The 22,560-nt window shown below is 39.6% G+C and overlaps 2 protein-coding genes and 1 non-coding gene across 5 annotated transcripts; all 3 read left to right on the forward strand.

Annotated features, from left to right (window-relative positions):
- Positions 1–153: 153 nt before the first annotated feature.
- Positions 154–13,034, forward strand: LOC118310920. Its single transcript, XR_007030739.1, has 23 exons — positions 154–753; positions 1,284–1,413; positions 1,998–2,165; positions 2,360–2,497; positions 2,720–2,871; positions 3,567–3,670; positions 3,780–3,969; positions 4,720–4,851; positions 5,172–5,315; positions 5,520–5,655; positions 6,264–6,414; positions 6,703–6,839; positions 6,966–7,077; positions 7,613–7,676; positions 8,234–8,437; positions 8,553–8,698; positions 9,052–9,170; positions 9,866–9,987; positions 10,114–10,211; positions 10,770–10,906; positions 11,218–11,342; positions 11,634–11,877; positions 12,507–13,034. It is a non-coding gene; the product is annotated as an uncharacterized LOC118310920 (transcript).
- A 1,136-nt stretch (positions 13,035–14,170) lies between these two features.
- On the forward strand, positions 14,171–16,738 carry LOC118310929 (protein THEM6). Its single transcript, XM_035634311.2, has 3 exons — positions 14,171–14,323; positions 15,468–15,975; positions 16,076–16,738. Exons 2-3 carry the CDS (start codon positions 15,472–15,474, stop codon positions 16,181–16,183), a joined length of 612 nt encoding a protein of 203 aa, XP_035490204.2. The 5' UTR covers positions 14,171–14,323; positions 15,468–15,471; the 3' UTR covers positions 16,184–16,738.
- Positions 16,739–17,378: 640 nt separating this feature from the next.
- On the forward strand, positions 17,379–22,344 carry si:ch73-52e5.2 (protein THEM6). 3 transcript variants are annotated; one of them, XM_035634315.2, is made up of 3 exons: positions 17,379–18,020; positions 19,191–19,695; positions 21,010–22,344. In XM_035634315.2, exons 2-3 carry the CDS (start codon positions 19,195–19,197, stop codon positions 21,115–21,117), a joined length of 609 nt encoding a protein of 202 aa, XP_035490208.1. In that variant the 5' UTR covers positions 17,379–18,020; positions 19,191–19,194; the 3' UTR covers positions 21,118–22,344. The 3 variants fall into 3 exon arrangements, with proteins under 3 accessions (XP_035490208.1, XP_035490209.1, XP_035490207.2); XM_035634316.2 differs by lacking the exon at positions 17,379–18,020 and adding an exon at positions 18,062–18,395; XM_035634314.2 differs by lacking the exon at positions 17,379–18,020 and having other exon boundaries at positions 18,443–19,695.
- The last annotated feature ends 216 nt before the right edge of the window (positions 22,345–22,560 follow it).

The raw sequence follows: 22,560 nt of genomic DNA on the forward strand, positions 1-22,560 counted from the left end.
GATAATTATGAGAGAGGAATTGCTGGATTGACCCCTTGGTTTCTACAGTTCGGGTATGTGACTTTTTCTGTTGGGTTTCGTTTCCGTAAGTTTCGTTTCGAAGAAAACATGGATCAACGTGGCTTCCCGCCTAGTTCCTGGTTTTCGCAGGCTGTGATTGGCCGCTGCACAGGGCAGCGAGGGAGACTTGAGAGGTGCAATCAGCACATCGGTAGACTGGTGCGGTCTCTCTTCATCCCCCACGTAGTTGCTGTTGGGAGAGAGAAGGAGATGGCGGCAGCGAGTCCATCTATCGAACAAGGCCAGTTTTGCTGCTCGGTGTGTCTGGACGTGCTGAGGGACCCGGCCACGATCCCGTGCGGACACAGCTACTGCCTGGGCTGCATCGACGCCCACTGGAACAGGGTCAAGCCGAGCGACCAGTACAGCTGCCCCCAGTGCAGGCGGGTGTTTCAGCCGAGGCCCCTGCTCAGCAGGAACACGGTCCTGGCCGAAGCGCTGGACCAGTTTCAGACGAGCAGACGTCCCGCTGCGGCCACAGCGCGCGAAGCGAAATGCGGCGCGTGCGCGGAGCCCAAGAACCGAGCGGTGAAGTTCTGCCGCGCGTGCTCGCGGTCGTACTGTGTCGCTCACCTGCGGGTCCACAACAAGCGCTTCCGCGGGAAGGCCCACGCACTGGTCCGGGTCTCGGACCCGCCCACAGAGATGCCGCGTCCGCGGGGCCGCGACGCAGATGGGGGGTCGACGAAACAGGTATGGAACGCCAAAAGCGCAAATATCGTCGTAAACAGGTGCGTTTGGACGTCGTGCTGATGACGTCATCTGGCTTGTGCTGCTTGTTCTACTGTGAGTCCCATTATTGAAGTGTAAATATGCAAAGTTTGAGCACTTTGGGTACTTGAAAAGCGCCTTATAAATTCAATATATTATTATTATTAAATAGAGATGTGTGAGATACAGATACTGCTCAGGGTTCAATGACTATATATATATATATATATATATATATATATATATATATATATATATATATACACACACACACACACACATAAAATCGGTTTGATATTGAACTTTGTTTGATTAGAGATTGATGTCTGTCACATGAAAATGTAAGGCAACAGCCAGTGGCCAGTTAGCTTAGTTTTCCTTGACACTCCAGGAAGCGGGCAAATTTAAAGTTTTACCCTTTTTTGTCGGATAAATCAAATAAGGCATACATCTTTGTATGTTGACTTGTCAGTTATTTATTATCCATACTGCTGTTTGTTTGTTTGTTTCAGATGGGTACAATGTTTAACCTCCTTGAGCAGTACAGACTGGAGTCCTACTACGATCCGTTTCTTCAACTGGGTGTAAAAGATTTAAGAGATCTCCTGGATGGTGTAACAGATGAAGATCTAATAAACTTGGGTAAGATGTTGAATATGGAGGAATGTCGGCATCCTAAGCTTACAATTCTCACAATGTACATGATGCTTGCTTGAAAATAAAAACATTAACACAAATACACCAAAATGATTCTACGTTAGCGTGATAAGTAACCCATTAGTTCCCGGAACACGTAAGCAAGTACTTGTCTGACTTGTCTTTCTTGTCTGACTTCAACTGCCTCATATGCTATTTGCTGCCAATAAGAGTAAAGGTCCATTACACTAAGTTACAAGGAAGATGAGTAAGTGGTGAAGTGTTTTTAATTAGTTTTGCGTCTTACATGTACACAATACAAGGCTGCCCAGAGCAACACCATCACAAGACACAGCCTCATAGACGCAACCAATTCAAGTCTCATCAGTTGTAATGAAATGTTGTATGAGTATGGCTGGGCGATAAAACATTACCAAAAAATTCCCACAATGATAAACTGATGTGTAATGTAGGATGGTGAAATCCCAGTTTTCACACTGATGGATACATTAATAACACCTTTTTCGGAGACGGGGACTCAATTTTGGAATAGTTTGAAGTTTTTTTTTTTCATCTCCTAATATTTGCAGGTTTAAGTCGAGTGGAAAAGAATCGTTTTTCGGCAATGAAAAACTTCATCGGAAGTCTCGGTGCTCCGGGGTGCCAAGTTCCAACTGTGGCAACTGTGCAAAAATCAATGAAGGCATTCGCTCTGCAGTACACGTACCCCAAATGTCCTCAACCCAAACACATTAGAGGTAAGAGCAAGATATATTTTTCATTAATTTAGGTCAGTCCATTGACTTGTTTACAGTATACATCATTAGAGCTGCTTATCATCAAGTGTTTTGTTATTGTGAGCAGATAGCTGCGTAAAAACCATGTCCTGAAATATACCAGCCTATGTATATTAGTTTCAAAGATGAAGTGTCTTTTTAAATTTTGTTCCAAGATATGGATCCAGCGCAAAATACAGTCGAAGATCTGATGTTGAGGATCTGCCACCTTGAAAATGTTAGCAAAACCACAGGAGTCTGTCTCTACACGATCGACGGGATGCCCTTGACAGATGATCCTTTCTTCAACACGTGTGAGTAAACCTTTTAAGGTTAATTTTTTCCCGAATGAAATGGTGTTACACCTCACCACTCCGTGGTGGTTTTGGCCTAATGGTTAACATGTCGGTCTCCCATAACCGAGGTCCCGGGTTTGCAGCCCAGTCAGAACAGTAAAATCACAACAACAACAACTAGAGAGAAACAAGCAGACTTATGCAACCTTATGCTAACTTATCTATTGTCTCTTCATACAGGGTCTTTGAAAGACCGGCACATTCAAAGTGGAGCCGTGATCTATTCGATATTCACACCAAAGGAAAACCTGAGACAAGCTCCTCAAATGCCACAGCACAAGTTTGTTGAAACCTCTGGAGAGGATGTTGTTCGATGCCACATCATGCTCAAGGTGCGTCTTGGTTGTGATATAAGTCATAATACTAGCAACTGACGTGTTATTGTAGAAATAGCGGTTGTGACATTAGAGGAAAGCCTAATGGGAAAACACTAGCCAACTGAAAGACCAACTTAGGTTAGGTTTAGGGTTATGACTGTTAGTGCAAAATGGGATAGTTTGAGTATTTCTGGAACTGGAAAAAAAAAATTCACTAAGCGGCAGTTCTGCGAATGGAAATGCCTGTTGAGAGAGGTCAGAGGCGACATGCCAGACAGAATGGCTGTGGTGACCACCAGCCAATTACAAATGTGGTGAGCAGGTGAGCCTCTCGGACTGCACAAGGGCTACAACAGAAGAAGACCACGCAAGGTCCCAAAATAACTTTCTGTAATTAACACTTCAGAATGGGATCAGGGTCAGTTAATAGTGCAAGCATCTGTGTACTGTCATTTATTAACTTTAAGTGAATTTAATGTTCAATTACTCCTTGACTAAATCTGTTGTGTAAATAAGACAAGCAAATTTACCAAGTGACAAACCAAGCAAAACCACCTCCACTCGCAAACTTTTAGTAAAGTAGTGCAGAAAATTTAAGTTGAATAAATAAACTTGAACTTTGTACCTCTAAGTAAAGTTCAGGAACTTGATGTCTCTGTGAACACTCAAGTCACAATGGTTGTAAATGACAACATAAATGTTTTGTTCAGGGAGACTACGACGTGATGGTGAACTTAAACAGTGACACCATAACCAGTCTCAGACTCAAGTTGGCAAATGCAAGCGGAATCCCAGCACATGTCCTTCATTACAAGTAAGTCGGATTTACCACTATAAGCACTGATTTTGTGTCTTTCCTCACTACATGTGTCTCTCTCTTCATGTTGTACCTCTGTTCTCTGGTGTGCTTGTTATATTTCTAGAGGTCAACACCGTGGAAATGACGCACTGCAAAGCTATGGAATCTGTGAGAGGTCAACAGTTGCCTTCTCTTTATACACCGTTTATGATGAGACTGCATTCCATAGGGATTTCTTCATTGATGATGTTGTGCCTTCAGTCCAGCAAACCCAGAAAGGAATCAGTGTGTTCCTGTCCTCCCTTTATGTTGTTGTAAGTATTGTTTTCCTTTACTCGTCTTTTTTTTCTTGCTCTTGACAAACCCAATGTTCACCTAATTTTTTCACCTTTCTTTGAGCAGTAAGTTGTGATATTCTCTTTTTTTTAAATGCCAACAATGTTCATGAAAACTCCAAAAGAAACAATGAGTTGATCAATTGACTGTCTTGTAAACCTGTGCAGTGGTGCTCCATTGTTCAAAAACTTTTAAAACGAGAAGGGCGCTCGTAGTGCAAAGCTCCGCTAAAGCCAACACCCAACTCGCCATGTTGTAAAGAATGTGAAAATAATTATTCCACAATCTGCCCAATTATTTGGATCCACTCCAAAATGTAATGAGTTCTTTCTTGGGTCATGCCCCAACCCTCCACAAACTTTAGTTTTTGAGTGAGTTTTTTTTCACTGAGGATGTACTAACATTTGTTGATGTTGTACGTTTTTTTTAATGCAAATTGTTGACAAAACAAAATACAAAATAATGCCAATGTTGTCCTCTTACTTCGGTCTTAACTCTTTAGAAATAATTTAACTTTTAGGAGGTTGTGTAATAGGAATCATTAACCCAAAACTGTGCCACCATCTGCCATGTCTAAAGTGGTCGAAACTCCAAGGTTTCTGTGTCACGTGTTCCATCATCAGTATTTATCAGTAGTAGTATAAATCCCTAATCTTACTTTTCTCTTTCTCCAGTGGCTTTTACCCTGTTTTTAATTGCATGTATTTTTTTTTTATTATTATTTTTAGAAAGACCTTCATTCCACACAAATGCAAAAAAAATTGATGACCTGCATACGAAAACTGACCGGATGTAACCCTCTGGCCCAAAGTTTGCATCAGTTACTCTGCAGGAATGAAAAGATGACAAGGAACCAGAAGGTAAACGATATAAGTGGTATAATTCTACCTTTTTAATGTCTGTTGCATTGTACTTGCTCTTTATTGCACTCCATTAAAGTGTGATGATTTATACAATTATTGGCAAAATGCTGCCTTCACTATGTGTGTGTGTGTATATATATATAGATAGATAGATATATAGATAATATAAAAATGCATCATTTTAATGTGGCATGAAGGTGCTTTATGTAATTGTAGCTCTACAGCAACCAACACTCTAAATGCTGATTATTATTTTGATCTAATCGATTGCTTGCATCACTTTAACCAGTGCTAATCCCTTTACGTGCTCATTACAGGTTTCAGTTGTTGAAGGCTTATACATGCTCTTCAGAGAACTTTTGCCCCAGCCTGGCTCAGAACGAGGCGAGAAGGTCATCAAGGACACACATGTCTTTGAGAATTCATTGTACTGCTGGGCATATCTCATTTCAAAAGCTACGGTATGATTATTCTCTGTATTATCTGAAATAGGATTTTATTAACCCATATTATTATTTACCCATATTAACTCCTATGAGGGTGATGAGATAAATTTTCGGTTCATACTTGTATGTATTTATCAACGTGTCCTACACACTATTCCCAGTTAAATAGATTTTTGTTTTGTTTTAAGTGATCACTTACGACTCGTCCTATTGTGATAGAAATTGGCAACGAACTTTGAGAACTACGCATCAGTTACACTCACATCTGAAGACGACAGCCGATTCTGTGAACCAGTTAGAGTGCCTGGAGTGCCGGGGGCCTTCGAACGGGCACACGTTCTCCAGAAAATCAAAGGTAGAACTAAAACAATGAATGTCATAATCCCATACAACTATTGTAACTGCAGTTTTTATGCAAATGATGAGATTGCATCATAGTTGAGACAAAGGGCTAATTACAAAATATTCAAAAGTAAAATACAATTTCTTACAATTTTTGTTTTTTAAAGGGGCAGTAAGCGATTTTTGAAGAAAGCGTGTTTCTCTCTTTGTTGTTACTGTGATTTAACTGCTCTGGCTGGGCTGCGAACCCATGACCACACTTGTCTTAAGGTGTCGACGAGTGATGTTTACAAACCGCACTCTCGCAGTGTTGTTTGTTGCGGTCTGCACCATTTTTTTGTATTCAATTAACAGAGCTGCGCCAAAAAAATGGATTTTTTTTTTACATAATAGTACTTTAATACTAAAGGAAATTCAAAGGCACTTTGTACTACTCTTACTTACACAATCTGCTGACTCGTTTAAAATTTTGTGAAAAAAACTGCGCTCGTTTAATATCACACATCAATGCCTTCTACCATCCCACATTTTCTGATAATAGGAAAGCCACTTTCATCATTGCTACATCATACACTCTGAAATAGTTTGTCCCTGGATTTCATGTCATGTACTTTTGTTTAGATGGGAAGAAAATTCCAAACTGCACCGAAGAGGTTCTGCGAGAAACGTCATTACAGAGAGCCACGGACATTGAGAGAATCTTACTCAGCTTGCCTTCGTACATTAGGACATATCCTCTCTGGATTCCTAATGACAAGATGATTGGTCAGAAGTATGTACCAACAACTTTTCATTGAATTACTGCAATTTGTTTTCTATTGGCCTTGAAGTTGAAAAAGAAAAAGAAATAAATATTAATATTATATATATAATTATTAATTATATATATGACTCACTCGAAAGCTTTGAAACTTTGGCCGTTGCAATAGTAATTGACGTCCAAATCGGTATTGGAATAGATTTCTTATCTTATTCTTCATCCATTTAACAAACATTTTGTTTAAGACAGAGGGTTATCCTCAAGTCTAAAATGCCACTAAACTAAACAATTACATGACAGCTTTCAGGTCAATATTCAGAGGACTTTTGGGAAAATGGTCGAAGGATTGAAATCTCACCCTCGTCTCAATGTGACCCCACCTCTACGTCTGAAGGAACTAGGACAGGCCGATGTCTGCCTTGTTCTGCTGAGTGAAGGTACTTCAATCCCAGTGGACGGCCGACCCTTTCTTTGCACATAGCATGTTTCAAAACGCATTGTCGTCTTTATGGGTTTGTGCTCTTGACTCCTCATTTTTTTGTTTGTGTTTGTCTCTTTGTCAGATAACCTCGGCGTTTCTCTGTACAAAGACAAAGGATCTGCCGATACGATCAGGGTGCACAATTGTCTGGATGGCAAAGAAACCGTTGTGGATGTGAATGTACTTGCAGCCCAGTGAGCACCTGAACCTTACACCTTGTATAAAAACAACCAGTATAGAATCAGTCAGAAAGTGTGGTGATATAAAAGAAAGTGAATTCTGGGATTTTCACAGCCCCTGTCTTCCATTGAAAGAACATAGCATGGGATTCTTTTTCTATTTGACCCATAGAGTGCAATTACCATAATCCTTCACACCACTGAATTGTTGTCTACTGTTATTAATTGTTGTCTACTGTTATCCAAAGCATTATTTATTTATTTCCTGTTTGAAAGTGAGTATAAAATTATGTTTTGACTTTGGTAAAACCTGTGCCAAACATTTGAGTTGTCCAGTTTTTGCAAGTGCCCAACCAGCAGAACTTCAATAATATTTTAGATATTGTGTTTGCTTTTTCTAGTTGAATTAGCTAGTTTGTTTTAATTATTAAATGTGTAAAATAGTACATGAAAATGCCAGAGCCACCAGGATATCTATGTTTATCTTTACATATTTACCCTCATATTTAACCTCATATAACTTGTAATATTGGAATTTTTCTTAACACAGGACTGGCGACCACAGAGATGATGGAGCATTTGTCACAACCAGGACTCCAAAGGAAGCCATACTGGTAACGGAGTCTTGACATAACGAATTAGGAAAACACTTTACACTTTTAAGTATTCAGCTTCTACAAGGGACGACCCTTACCAATACACTTCAAACAATACACAAAACAGTTATGAAGTTTCGACTTGATTGACAACAGCAGTGTGTACATTCAATTGCTGTGTCGAAGTTTGCGAACCTACATACTCACCCTCGCTATTTTGAATGCATTAGTAATTTCTTTCCCAGACGGTTCACCCAAAAATGGTTAAAAATAATCAGCAACTTGGCTACGTAGCAGAAGGGGAGGGTACCAATATATTTTCAAATGTGTGAAAATGGCAGCCCATAAAATACGAGACGTCATCGGGAACAGCAGTGGCGTAATTTCTCAATATCACAAGAAAGTGGGTGACAATTGTGGTCACATGTTGTCTTACATTAAACAACAGCCGTGTTTGACTACCCTGTTGGAATTCATCCACTTTGCCACTGAGTATAGTGTGTACAGTGTACCACATGTACATTTACTGACTGAAGTATCCGATTTGAAACTCAACAAATTTTTATTTTCATTAGGTCCTGATAGATACAAGCTCATCCATGGAAGAAGACTGCTATGGAAACACAGGAATAAAGAAAATCAACGCCGTGAAGGAGCTCTTCGATAACTTTGCGTCAAGAAGCATGGCTTATGATTTCTATCATGTCATTGGCCTAGTGAAGTTTGACTCAATGGTGAAAACTCTTCACACATTTACTGAAAATCTGGAAAAGTTCAAGGTAAAAAATTTGAAGCAGCGTCCTGTGCAAAAGAGGCTTCTTTATTTATTGCAATGTTGTAATCTACCTGGACACAAATGTTGAAAGATTTCGAATTTTTCTTTACATTTTTTAGGAGCACATCCGCAACCTTGAGCCACAGGGATGTACTCTGCTGTACGATGCCTTACGACGTGGGTTGTCTGAGTTGGAAGGGGTCAAGACCAAGTTCCCAGATTGTAGACTTCGTATCATGTGCCTTACTGATGGAAATGACTCTGGGTAAATTCCCTTGTACGTGCTAATGTGCTGCACTGCCACCTTTCCCTTTAACCACAAAGATATCAAATGCTTGTGATGACAAATGCACATTTGTAATTGCCAGTCAACTCATGAGATGGCTGGTTGACAATGTAATCTCCCATTGTTTATTATCCATCTCGATCAGATTACCCAATGCAGGGAGGTTATGATTAAAACTTTTAACGCATCCTTTATTATTTCACAGACTGACACTTGGTAAACCTTGGTCACACAGCTTTTCAATATTTGATTTAATTTTGCTATAATTAAAGATTATTGTGTCATTTGGGGTCAGCTGAGGTCATAGTCTGAATATTTTGATGTTCCCACAGATCTTCGATCGAGCCAGTTGCCATTACAGCCAAACTGCTACAATCTGACATCATTGTGGATTCAATCCTTCTTGGAAATGTGGACAACAACATGTTGCATGGAATCAGCAATGCAACAGGTACGCTTTTATTCTAAGTCGATTTATAGTTGAATTACTAGTATAGTTAAAAAATTTTATAAATGTGTACCATTCTGTGATTTTGTTTTTTCTGAGATGCACATTATTTTGACTAAGCAATACCAAACTGCAGTGAGACTTTTCAAATAAATTAGTCAGATTTTCAAATGCCCACAATTATATCAACTGAATGAGCCATCAATTAGGTTCCACTTTAGTGATCATCTTTGTTTAGGTATTTAAAAAAAATTAATGACTTACAGTAGTAGAAAGTGTAAATTTTAAAAAAAAACCCACACACACGCACACACGAGTACTGTGCTTTACCCAACAAGCTTTATATGCTCTTAGGCTTTTGGATATGCACATCAGGTTATGAAAAGTCACTCTGAAGTAAAAATCGCTTTCTAGTCTGTCATCAGTAAACATCCTGTAAATTAAAAACTAGGACTTAACATAAATGCAGATGCAGCACTGCAAATATGTGATGGTGTGTGAATCCTCATGTTCTACTGTTTATGCTGCTGTAGAAATAAACCCCTGATAACATTTTAATAGGCTGTTTTTTTGACCTGTTGGTGGCACTAAATTAAGAAAGTGCTATATTTTGTGCCACAGACACGGGTCCATTCTTAATAGTACATGTTAATCTTGTTGGTTAATGAGCGTCGGCTATCTGTGCATTTTGCTTCCAGGCGGTTGCTGTTTCAAACCACAGACGACCAAAGAGGGTTTGAAGCTCTTTGAGATCGAGACAGTTCTGTCTTTGGAGCAGAGGAAACCCAAGAAAAAACTTGACGCATCGTCTGTCAGTGAGGTCAGTGAACTAATTACCATTCTGTTTAGAAAATGCTCTAAATTAAACGCAGCACGATACCGCTTTGACGTTGCATCTTGTCTTTGTGTTCATTATTTTCTTCTTTCCTGCTGTTCTCTGTTACAGCGTACTTTAACAAGTATCTTTGCAACTCATGGATACGATGAGTGTCCAGATACATCCTTGCCAAGCCAGTTAAACAACAAAGTGACAGGGACGGAGAGGTGAGAGATAGAAACAACCAATGAAATGCATGACCCATCATCTTAGCAAAATTTGCTTATTCAATCACAGTGCCTAAAAAGTGCAAATTCACTTAATAAGCATTTAAAAAATGAACACAAAAATTTGGTGGACAGGTTGGCCTTAATCCATGATAGCCATTTAGTTCTTATTTAATTTTGTTTTAGCACCCCTAGGGGCAGAATGTCATTTTGCAGGATGTGGCTTAGGGCTGAAGCAACCATTGTTTTCATTTTGAATTAATATTAATAATTAATTAATTAATAATTAAGATTTTTCTTCTTCACTGTGAGAAAGTTAAAAAAAATATGCTCCCAAGTTCCTAAAACTGAAGAGGACTTGTACTGGCACATTTATTTTTATTGATAGTTTTTTTTTTTTTACAACTGTACACTAAAATGTAAATGGTTCCACAAATGACCACAGCCAAGCGTTGTCCTCTGAACCTTGTGATGTCTTAACTTAAACAAGGATATAAGGCTTATGAAGAGCTGTGCATTACATTTAAAAAAAAAAAAAACATTGATTGTCCAAAACAGTGCTCTTAAAAAGAGGCTTCGGGAGTCGAAGGATGGCCGTTTCATGGAGAAGGACAAACGTATCCTGGAGGAGCTGAGGAGCCTGCATTGTGACCCCCATCCCTTCTTCAGAGTCTTTACGTCAGAGTCAGACTTCAGTAGGTGACATTGTCTCTCCTACTGGGCTATGCTGTGTCGAGATCAACCCACGTGTATTTGCAAGAGAAAAACTGTTAATCGTTTTATTATCCATTATTTATTATTAAACTGTAGCCCTTAATACCTATTATGCTATTTCTAGCCAACATTCATTGTGGTGCGACACTGAGGATGAGACAAATTGTCTGAAAAATTAAAGCACCATCAATATCGCGACGTACAGGATAGCATTCAGTTGATGTAGCTCATAAACGTGTAATCTTTCATAGCAATAACGTTCAATTATTTTATTTTATTTTCATCTTTTCAGCATTCTGGAGGATTCTCATGCAGGGCCCTCCTGACACTCCGTATGAGAAAGGAGTGTTTGAGCTGTACTGCCAGTTTGGTCCCGACTACCCAGTGAAGCCTCCGCTTGTTCGCCTTGTCACACGAGTATCCTGCCAAGATACAAACAACTGAAAAGTTATTACAGGCCGCGACAGGAGGGCTGGTATTGTTTTCACCGTGTGCGTCTCTTAAAATGTGATCCTTGAGACACCACAGGGGCGAGAACTACCACAGAGGCTGACAAATATTATGTCCGACTGTGTGTGGACTGATTCTGTCACTGCAGTATCACCACAACTGTGCAAGATGCAGTCATAAAACTTTACTGGTGTGTAGTTAAGATCAAGGCTAAATAAGATGGATGTGGTCTGCAGGGTTTTCTTAACAGGCTCACAGATATACCACTGCAACATCAACAGCGTCGGCCGCATCTGCCACAGCATTTTTGACCGCAGCTACAATGCCAACATCACCATGAGAGACGTCTTCGATGCAGACGTTGGACATTGGTGGATCCAGTGCCACAGTTCATACCCCAACATCTTATCTGTCCACTCACAAATAAGATGTTTGTTGATCCTGTGAAAACGGCGTACGGCACCGTGTATGAACGCAAAGCCATCGAGGAACACCTCAAACGGTGAGTTAATTTATTGCCGATGGCACTAATTATCTCCGCCAGGGAGGTTTATGTTTTCACCTGTCTCCTTGGATTACGCAAAAACTACTAAACCAATTCACCCAAACTTAGTGGAAAGTTGGTGACTGGGTCTGGAGAGAATCCATGAAATTATTGGTGCGGATTAAGAAGCCAATCCAGGAATTTTTTAAATGACAAATAAATCCTTAAGGTTGTCAGACCACTTCTTTCCTTTTATATTTCTACTATAAGAACTGGACAGTCATGAAGGATTGTCTCGGCCTTGGCCGAAGTATACGCTCTACTGAATTATATTCTAGTCAAAAGTGAGTTATTCCCATGGCAATGGTTTACAAAAGCAACATGAATCTGTTGTTCATATTATAAATATGGCATTTATTTATTCCAATTTTCTCTTTAATAAGAAATTTAGTAGTAGGGACCTACAAATGTTTGGGTGTAGTTTTCACATAGGCCATTACTGGTTTCTATCACACCCCGCATGCACTTTTACATTTCATGAATGTATTTCAAATAAATACACAAGCAGGTGAAACTCTGGCTATAATTCCCTGTTGGTATTTGTGTCATGGAGTTTGAAAACCACTAACTTAACCGGCGTCTTGCAGACACCAGTATGACCCGATGGCTGGCCCAGGACATGACCTCGATCTGAGTCTCACAAAATCAGACTGGGACATGAAGAAAATGGTGATGGATCATCGATCTCGTCAAATTCAGTGAATCTGTGGATCACGAGGCTTATTTGAATTGTGTTTAACGTATATAACCCTAAACAAGTTATAGAAGCCTTAGTAAGTTTGCACTAAATAATCTCTGAAAAATTTTATTTGATATAAAGCTTGTTTGAGTGTCTTTTCTTTTCCACATATTGAATTTATGGTTAATCACATAATTAACATAACACAAGTGGATGAATTAGGGACCTAGTAGGTCAATAAAACCTTTTGAAACCTTGCTTCAAAAGGTTTTATTGATTATAAATCTGAATCTTCAGTTATTGTGACCAGTCTTTACATGTTCATGTAAAAAAAAATGTATCGGTCAAATTTTTTTCCAGATTGTCAGTTATACCTTTTCATTACTGGAGATGTTAACTACTTTTAAAAGTTTTGAATAAAAATTCCAAGTTCTCAGAGTTTGTCTTGTTAGTGATTACACAATACACCATGAAAAAAGGACACAGCCTATCTTCTATTTTATAGGGAACATTATTTTTTGTTTACCTCGCTTCCTGCATATAGCGTACAAGATGCTTTAAATTGTGCGACACTATTTTAAAAGCCACGAGAGGAGAGGTGGGTGGAAAGAGGGGGAGTGAAGAGAGAGAGACCAGGAGCAGTCAAGTACCCGTTTGTTTCTCAGACTGGTTCTCATAATGACAATGATAATTCTGACACTTGTAGTCATTGATGTAATGGTGATGTTGATAATAATAGTTGAGTTGATACAAGGCTTACCTGGTACCATAGGCGTGTCTGGAACCTTTTGTTAGGGGGAGGGGGGTTAACGCAAGTCCGTGTCTGACCAGCTTAAAAATGGTCAAAGCCATATACAGTATATGGTTTAAACTTAATATTTAACGAAAATACAACAGTATTTGGCTCAGCATTAAAGTAAGTTTTCCAGTCACAGTGAGTTCCCCTACCCAAAAAGTCTGATGTTCTTCCTTCACAAATGTGGGAATGATGGTCCACAATTATGTTAAAATATTGCCTGGCACATATTCTTGGGTATTTCTTTTTTATTGTTATCTGGCCCTGATTCCATAGACTGATCTTAGATGAGAAACTTTAGAATGTGTTTATCTTCAATATTTTTAATTTTTAGAAGTGTAATACGTTTGAGCACATACAAAATGGAAGGCAAAGAAACATACTCTTGTAGAGTGATTTTTATTCCTTCCCCCGCTGAATTAATACCCTAATAAATATTGTCAATAGCATAGCATAGATCTATGACCAGGATGCAGCGACTTACAGGCGTTTTATAGTGGTTTATCATCGGTGACTGAACAACCAATCATCGCCGACGATCCTGCCTAGCGTCACTTTCAGGGAACAGGAAGTGATTCGGTCGCCCTAGAAATAAATGCCGTTTTATTTGAAAATGAAAGAAATAAAACCTCTTCGTATCATCGATTTGTCAACGTTCACTTTTAATATACACATAAATAATTCAAGCCGAATCGTAGTATTTCACGTTTACACGCTGAAAATGTGGATTGAACGTCGGAAAACGCCTGTTCCTTGAATGTTTTATTTTGAAGACCGTAACCGGAAGTGTTTTAAATCGGTTTGGTTAAACGTTCAGTTGCGCTGCTTTTTCTGGTGTGGTGTGGAGGACTGTGTGTTCGTGTGTGTGTGTGGAGTTCAGTGTCTGTTGACTGCAGATTTGGGGAGAAACGGGAGGAATCAGGCAGCAGGTGAGTGTTAATAGATCCACTCAAGAAGGTTGTTGTTGTTTATTGTACTTCTTTCAGTTTGTTTTACATTCGCTGTAAAGTTCGATTGGAAACTGTGGATTCGACTTCAACAGGTTGCTTCACTTTAGACGCGTCATCGATTGTGCCAACTTAAATTTGAAATGACAAAATAAAGTGCCATTACTCTCAACTCATGGTTGAAGTCACAGCATCTTATTCGTTTTACTCTGGTGTGCGTTAAGGGGTGAAACCAGTTTTGCAGAGGTTTGTAACGTGCACCCGTCCTCCCTGCAGAACCAGTTTACACCTCCACGTTTGGTGAAATCAGTTCACAGCTCTGCTGCTGTCGTGTACGTTGAACTCCCCGCGAGGAAGACTTGCCTCCAGAAAGGGCCGCGGGAGTCGTACTGACACTACATCTTTACTTTTCAGAAAGAAGAAATGAAATACACGTGACAAACATTTGCATTTGCATTCAAAAATTGACGAGAATGTTTTCTTGTGTGTGAAACAATAAGAGCCAAACTTGACAAGAAACATAAATCACTATGGTTTTATTTTTCTGTCAGTCTTATAAGATGAGATATATTATTCCTTTATTCGTCCCATACAACGGGAAATAAAAAGCGGATGGCGAATATAAAAAAACGCCAACAACAGATATGTACAAAATATGAAAATAATAAATAATAAAAATACATAGAGCAGTCACAACAATTGCACATGGAAAGTAAGTATTTCACATTTAGTATTTGCAAAGTGTGTGTGTGTGTGTGTGTGTGTGTGTGTGTGTGTGTGTGTGTGTGTGTGTGTGTGTGTGTGTGTGTGTGTGTGTGTGTGTGTGTGTGTGTGTGAGAGATTCGTTCTCCATCACTGATGATAGGTTATAGACTGATAAGTGGACTTAAGCTGAAAACATAGCCAATCAGAATCATTTTCTGATTGGGACAGTATTAAAGAATATGTGTTTAAGGCAGTCATTTTAGTTTTAGTTGTTTAGAACAACAGCGCAGCGCTGTGTCACAGAGGCTACACCAGCAATCCTCATTAAAAGGAATGTTATGAGAAAAGATCCTTCTAATGATTTTGTATTAACACCTCATAACTCCACGTCTTCCGCTGCTTGTTTATGTCCTTTCCCCAGAGAGATGTGGTGGGTGCTGTGGGTGCTCGCCGCCTTGCTGGCTCTCTTCTGCAGTCTGGATGTGTGGTACTTCCTCAGGGTTGCGGCGGTGGTCCTCCGGGCCTGGCTCCAGCCTCCAATCTGGGACGTCACAGCAGAGCAGGTCCTGACGGGCCGGGTCACTCCCAATGACATCGACATGTGCCACATGAACAATGCTCGTTACCTCCGCGAGTGCGATTTCGCCCGCTTCTCTCTCTACACTCGTAACGGCGTGTTCAAGGCCACGCGAGCCCTCAAAGCGGCGATGGTGGTGGGGGCCACCACCATCCGATACCGAAGAGCTCTGTGTATCGGTGAGGGGTACGAGCTTCGGAGTCGAATCGTCACTTGGGATGACAAAGCCTTTTTCCTGGAGCAGAGATTTGTGTCGACAAAAGATGGCCTGGTGTGTGCTGTCATGTACTGCAAGCAGAGTGTTGTCCGCATCAGCCCGGACAAGATCATGCAGCATCTTTGTAAAAGAAAGGTAAGAGAGGAATCTTCAATACATAATGCAAATTGCACATTGGTGAGGTCTTGATAAATGCTTCGATCATTGAAGGGCATTGACGGTTTGCTCCTTGCAGGTGGAGTGCCCCGAGTTTCCAGAGGACCTTCAACACTGGGTCAACTTCATCTCTGCCAGCAGCCAGGCGCTCAGGGCAGAGAGTGGACTAGAGGAGAAGAACAAATAAGGCCTTGCACAGGCAGCTATTAAGATTGTCTTTTTGAGAGGCAGCTTATGTATATATAGCCCGGGATTCAAAGTCTTCTGAGAGAGAACTGTCTTCTGTTGGCTATTGACATCCAATCCACTAGACTGGAACACACTTGTGCCTACTCCACTCTTATGCTAGACCCCTAACACTGAAAAAAAACAAGCAACATACCTCATTGTTTTCAGAGGCTTTAAAACTTATACACTAATAGGGAAGTGACATGATCATTTAAAGTGCATGTTCATGGACCAGATAATCACTAAATCAATGCCTGCTGATGCACTTTCATGCTGTCAATATGCATTATGGTGCATGTGTGTGCAGAAAGCCTCACCAGGAGTTTTAGTTTGAATAATTTGTTTCTGTTATAAAATGTGAAACTGTGAAGATGGTATGATATGAAACCGCAAAATCAATGATTGTTGATAGAAATCAGGAAAAGGTTCAACACAGCAAATGAGAATTTGTCCAAAAGTATTGTAAAAAATGGAGATTTACAGTAAAAATAAAATTGCTCTAAGTGTCACTCTATAAGGAAATATGCCACGTAGAAAAGTTTCACCTGTGTCAGAACAACATTCATTCAGTTCACATTACAAGTGTACATTAATTCATCTAATGAACAGATTCCATAAGGTATATTAACAGTAGCTCAAAAGTAACTTGAGCAGTGAGCCATAATTAAGTAACAGTTCACGACAGGCCGTGGTGTACGCTCATTATAGCACAGTTAAGGGGCGTTGTTCGGCCAGACGCGAAGCGGACCTCAACCTGTGCTTAGAGCTCTCGCAATTTTCTGCTACTTCACTGAGTGATACGGACCTGTGCAAACTGATTCAACGTCATAGCCGTGGAATATACGCTCAAAATACTACGGCTATGAACCTATCAGATTGCTTGACTTGAGCTACCCGTTTTATAATGTTATTTAAGAAATACATGCCTGTCAATATTAGTTTGGTCTCTGGTATGAGTAAAGGCTGACACCGTGAACTGGATGTATACTACAGACTAAGCGGTGCATATATGTCACAGTATACGTATAAAACGTAACTTTTTACAGTGCTATTTTCTTAAGAACAGAGCTAGAATGGAACAAATGTTTTAAAATGTCTATTTTATTTTTGTGTTGTCCAAAGTCTTACTGTCGCTGGTGCCCCATGGGGTTGCCCATGGGGTTGTGATGCACATAGGCAAAAGAAATCATCACGCAAACTGAAGTTTATTCATTCACTGCGGACAAACAGAGAACAGACAAAATCGTGGCTCCTGTTGCTTCTCTTGCTCTGGTCAAAATACTTTTTTTTAAATGATTATAATTTTATCCTCCCAGGTGCATGTAGCCCCTGTTCCTGGTTACCTGTATAGAAATGTACCTACAGTGCTGCTGCTTTGTTGCTTCAAAGCAAACTAGCAAATATGAATACTCATAACAATAATACTATGAATAAAATATCAGATTTTACAGTTTCATTACTTTTACAGAAAAAAAGGCTGGAATTCTTGCTTAACCATTCAGATCGTGTTAGTGACTTTGGCTTTGTTTACATGCTATGTTGCCATGGCGAGTCACACATAACTATACTTATAATATAAAACTTTATTCAAACAAGGTTAACGGGCGCTTTCAAAAACTACACAGGAATAAAACGGCATACAACGAAACATCAGAGGGCAACGTCAGAGAACACGACAGCCAATGGAATCACGTGTCGTCACAATCCACCCGGAAGTCGCCGATCATTCATTCTACCGGTTTCTTCAAGTTGCAGGTGCAGCGCATCCCATGGTAGCACTGCGGACCGGGCGCACGGTGAGTGCCGCGCCTCTAAAAACACGCTCGTGCCGTTTTCTTGTGACAGATGTTTGCATGTCGACGTTGAGAGGACTTTAGAATGCAGGACTTCACTCGTGCGACTGTGGTCTGTTTTGTGTTTTTTTTGCCCAAGGCCAACATCCGGCTAGCAGCTAAGCTAGCTAGCTAGCTAGCTCTAGCTCTAGCTCTAGCTCTAGCTCTAGCTCTAGCTCTAGCTAAGCTAGCTAGCTCTAGCTAAGCTAGCAAGCTAGCAGATTTGGCTGTCACAGCAGTTTCAGCGGGGCAGCGTTAGCTCCAGTCCTCTCAAGGTTGAAGTGGATGATCGCAGGACTGTGCCACTGTCGTATTTTTTTAAGGCGTAATATTATAACAGTGAGTGAAAATATATGACCTCTTGTTTCTTATGCGCATCTGTTTTATCCTGGATGCACTTAGATTCATATTTAACAGCCCAGTGTGGTCGTTGAATTTAGTAACTGCTCTCACAGCTGTCATGTCAAAGTTTGTGTGTGACAACAAGGCAGCAATGTGCTTAACATGAATTATAAAAGGTATTCGAGCAGGTGGACGGGCTACTGAATACTACAAATCACCTCACAGTGTTGCACAGAATTTGCATAGAGATGCAAAACCCACGAGGAGACACAAAACAGGTTGCCTAGTTGAGTAGACAATCAAAATTGGATTAAAATGGGTTCAGGCATATTTAACAGAAGATTTATACTTGCACTACGTTGTAAGATAGTAATACATTGTCTCAAACTTAATTGTATTAAAGGCAGTGGAAAACAATAAAGTCTCACGATTCAAAAGAACTGTAGCAGGCCTGTCCTAAAGTATCTGAGGACTGTTGGAGCCACATGTCAGAAATGTGTTTTGGCCGCGAAGGTTTCAGTGCACGGCGTCGGTGCAAAGACCTAAAGTACTGCACTCAGCAGCTGGAACCTGTAAAGACAGCAGTAAAGTAATGGAGCCTACTGAAGATAAATGGATTTATAATGACTTAACACTTGCAATTCTCTTTTAATCATTATTTTGGCAATTCTTTTCTTTCAAGTGGAGGAACTTTTAATTCATCCAATCATTGATCTGTTGAATGCACCTGTTCAAAGTGTATAATTTGACCCAAGTGCTGTTTGAACCATAGTGCATGTACTGTTGTTCCAGAGAGATGTTGCTGCTGGTGTTGGGAGCCCTCCTCCTGCTCTTCTGCACTCTGGATGTGTGGTACTTCCTCCGGGGGGCCCAGGTGTTCATCCAGGCGCTGTTTCAGCCCAGAATATGGGACATTCTAGCTGAGCAAAGAATTGACGGCATGGTGCTTCCCCATGATTTGGACTACATGGGCCACATGAACAACTCTCGGTACCTGCGGGAGTGTGACTTTGCTCGCTTCCACCATTACATGCGAAACGGGCTGTTCATGGCCGCACACAAATTGGGGGCCAAAATGGTGGTAGGGGCTTCCACCATCCGGTACCGGCGCTCTTTGGCCTTCCGTGAGGCTTTCGAGATTCGGACCAAAGTTGTCGGATGGGATGAGAAGGCCTTTTACTTGGAGCAGCGCTTTGTGTCCAAGAACGACGGCTTCGTCTCTGCGGTGATGCTCTGCAGGCAGAATGTGGTGAAATGCAGCCCAGAGAGTATCATAGAATATGTCTGCAAAAGGAAGGTGAGTAATGGCAGAAGATGGAGGAAACCCGTACACCGGTGGGATTCCTGCAACTAGTAGTCATTTTCTTTATCAATTCTTTTGTTTGGTCTGGAAGGCTTTCAAATATATATATTACAATAGTTATGATATTAGCTATCAAAAGTGGGCTATGTAGAATAGCACAAATGTGTATGATTTGGTTAAAACTACCCCACTGAGAAAAAAAGCTATGGAATTTTTTTTCTCTTGCATTTCTTAGTCCAGTGGGGCAATAATAACAGACCCCCCAGTTTTTTAATCATAGGCCTCTACCAAATGGTAGAGCTGTCACGTCATTGTAAAAGTACCGATATACATACATATACCAAAAATAGTGACAAAAGTCAAATAAAATGCTAACTTTTTGAAGAAATAAACAGCAAAAATGTTTTTGGGTATGAATTAGTTCCACTTTGTTTCTGGTGGTGTGCCACAAAGAAACTTTCTCCTGTGATCTAGAACACCACACTCCTTTGATCTGGTACACACACCCCCTGAAATCAAAGTGATCTGTAATCACCGGCTCCACGCACTCTCTTCATCAGCTCTGTGTCATCAAGGGAGCTGTACCGATGCAAATTGATTGGACGGTGCCAATGCACTAGACAACCAGGGTGGCATGCAGGTTGAGCAGGCAGTTAAAGGGTTAAAAGGACAATTCAGACGGTAGTTTTTCTCACATTCGCAAAGTCATAAACTAGTAAATTTGCTTGAAAAATGGTTCAAATGATTCATTTAAAATAGTAAATTAATTTTAATAATAGTAATTATTAGCAAAAATGATAATTTTTCTTTCAATAGATTAATCTACTAAATGTTGCAGCCCTAGTTTGGGCTGTGAATGTTAGGAAACAGTCACAAATGGCCATTACAATGATGATGTTGTAAAATGTCTGACCAACTGACCAAAACCTAAAATATTTGATTAACTATAATGTAAGACAAAGAATAGCAATAAATTATCATGTTTAGGAACCTGGAATTTGAAAAAGTTATGCTTTTTTTCCCTTTAAAATTTGGTCGCCGCTTTTGTTTGGTCAATAAAATGTCAGAAAATTGTGAGTTCACAAAGTTGAAGATGATGTTTTTAAACATATTCAAACAATAAAGTAGAAACTCCCCAAATATTTGATTAATAATCACACGTAAGATAAACAAAAGTATCAAGTCATCACATTTTAGCTGCTTATACCTCGGGATGTTCTGCAACTCTGCTTAAAATCACAGCTTTATTTTCTTTCAGCATCCTGCTAACTTTTCTGTGTTTGTGTTTGTGTGTGTGTGTGTGTGCAGATCGAGTGCCCTGTGTTTCCTGAGGACCTCAAACACTGGATCAGCTTCATTTCAGCCAGCAGCCAGGCCCTGAGAGCAGAGAGCGGTTTGGAAGAGAAGAATAAGTGAAGCCACACCGTGTAGACACATATCATTTATATTGCACGCATATATACAGTATACATCCATACATACATACACACACTCAAACACAAACATACAGTTAAACATCATAGAGAATTTTACTTGACTTACACAATTCCACTTATGTTCTGGGTCAATCCTACCTGCAGTGTATTTTTTGTAGGAAGTGAACCGAAGTACTATATAACAGCTGAATATGAAAAACTTGAACTGTTGGGTATTACATGTTTTAAAATGCACTTACGCACTGGAGTCATAACTGACGTTGTTCTATAAGAAACAAAAAAACTTTTAACGCTTTATCCTTGCAGCTTCTTCAGTAGTGGCCTGTGAATAGTCCGGCATCAGACGTCTTCATTCTCATTTAGCAAAAATCCTTGAACTTCAGATAAAGCATGTAGAGCAAAAAAGTTAATCTTCCACAGACATCGATGCATGTTTTAAAACAACCAGAATCATTTTTTGGTGCCTGTTTCTCTTGATTAGTCGTAGTTTGCAGTTATAAGTTCTGAGAATTATGACTTTTATGGAAAAAAAAACAACCACATACAGTCGGTGTGATTGAAATGCTTGAATGGACATCCTCGAACACGTAACGACTATTAGTTTTAATCTTCCCATTTTGCACAAGCAACAAACTCGAGTTCCTGCTAAAAATCGAAGAGGGAATATATATATATATATATATGTATATATATATATATATATATATATATATATATATATATTTATTTATTTTTATTTTTTATTTCTATTGATTTAAGTTTTGTTTGATTTTAGGAGAAAGTGCTCAGATCCAGATTGACCGTTGTGAAAAGCTAATGTTAATACCGTACGAGGTTGCTGGCAACTTTTCAAAACTTGCAACGCACAATAAACAGTGAATGTTTGAGTGATGCTTTGTTTTTAGCCCTTTTCAGATCTGGAACATTTTTCCTTGAATGCATCAAAGCTTTATTTTGTGACCAAAGTAATGTATCGTTCTGTTGGAAGGGGAAACAAAATCTAGTTGCACTGTGTCCAACCTGTTATTCATGTTGCTAATGCACAAAGTTCCTATTTAATTCCTTTGAGTTTGAAATTGATGTATTGTCCTTTTTTGTTTTCCACTTATCATTATTTATGATTTATTGAATTGGATTACTGTATCAGACTTCATTTATTGTGTTTGTTATTTAATGGCATTTTTGATTAAAAATGCTTTGGAAACCATGTCATACTGTTTTTGCCTTGCCTTATTAAGTGCTTTTTATTCAGTAATTATCTGAGATATTGATGAATTGTGGTTTTTGGGTCTATTGAATATAGATCTGCAACAAAACAACTTATTTTTATAATCAATTGTCATTTGTCAAGCAAAAATGCCAAAAAATGTTGTTTATCATGTCAAATAGGAAGTTATCCTACTTTGCCCCATTTATTATTTTA

The sequence above is a fragment of the Scophthalmus maximus genome, chromosome 5, assembly GCF_022379125.1.
Source record: "Scophthalmus maximus strain ysfricsl-2021 chromosome 5, ASM2237912v1, whole genome shotgun sequence".
NCBI classification, from domain to species: Eukaryota; Metazoa; Chordata; class Actinopteri; order Pleuronectiformes; family Scophthalmidae; genus Scophthalmus; species Scophthalmus maximus.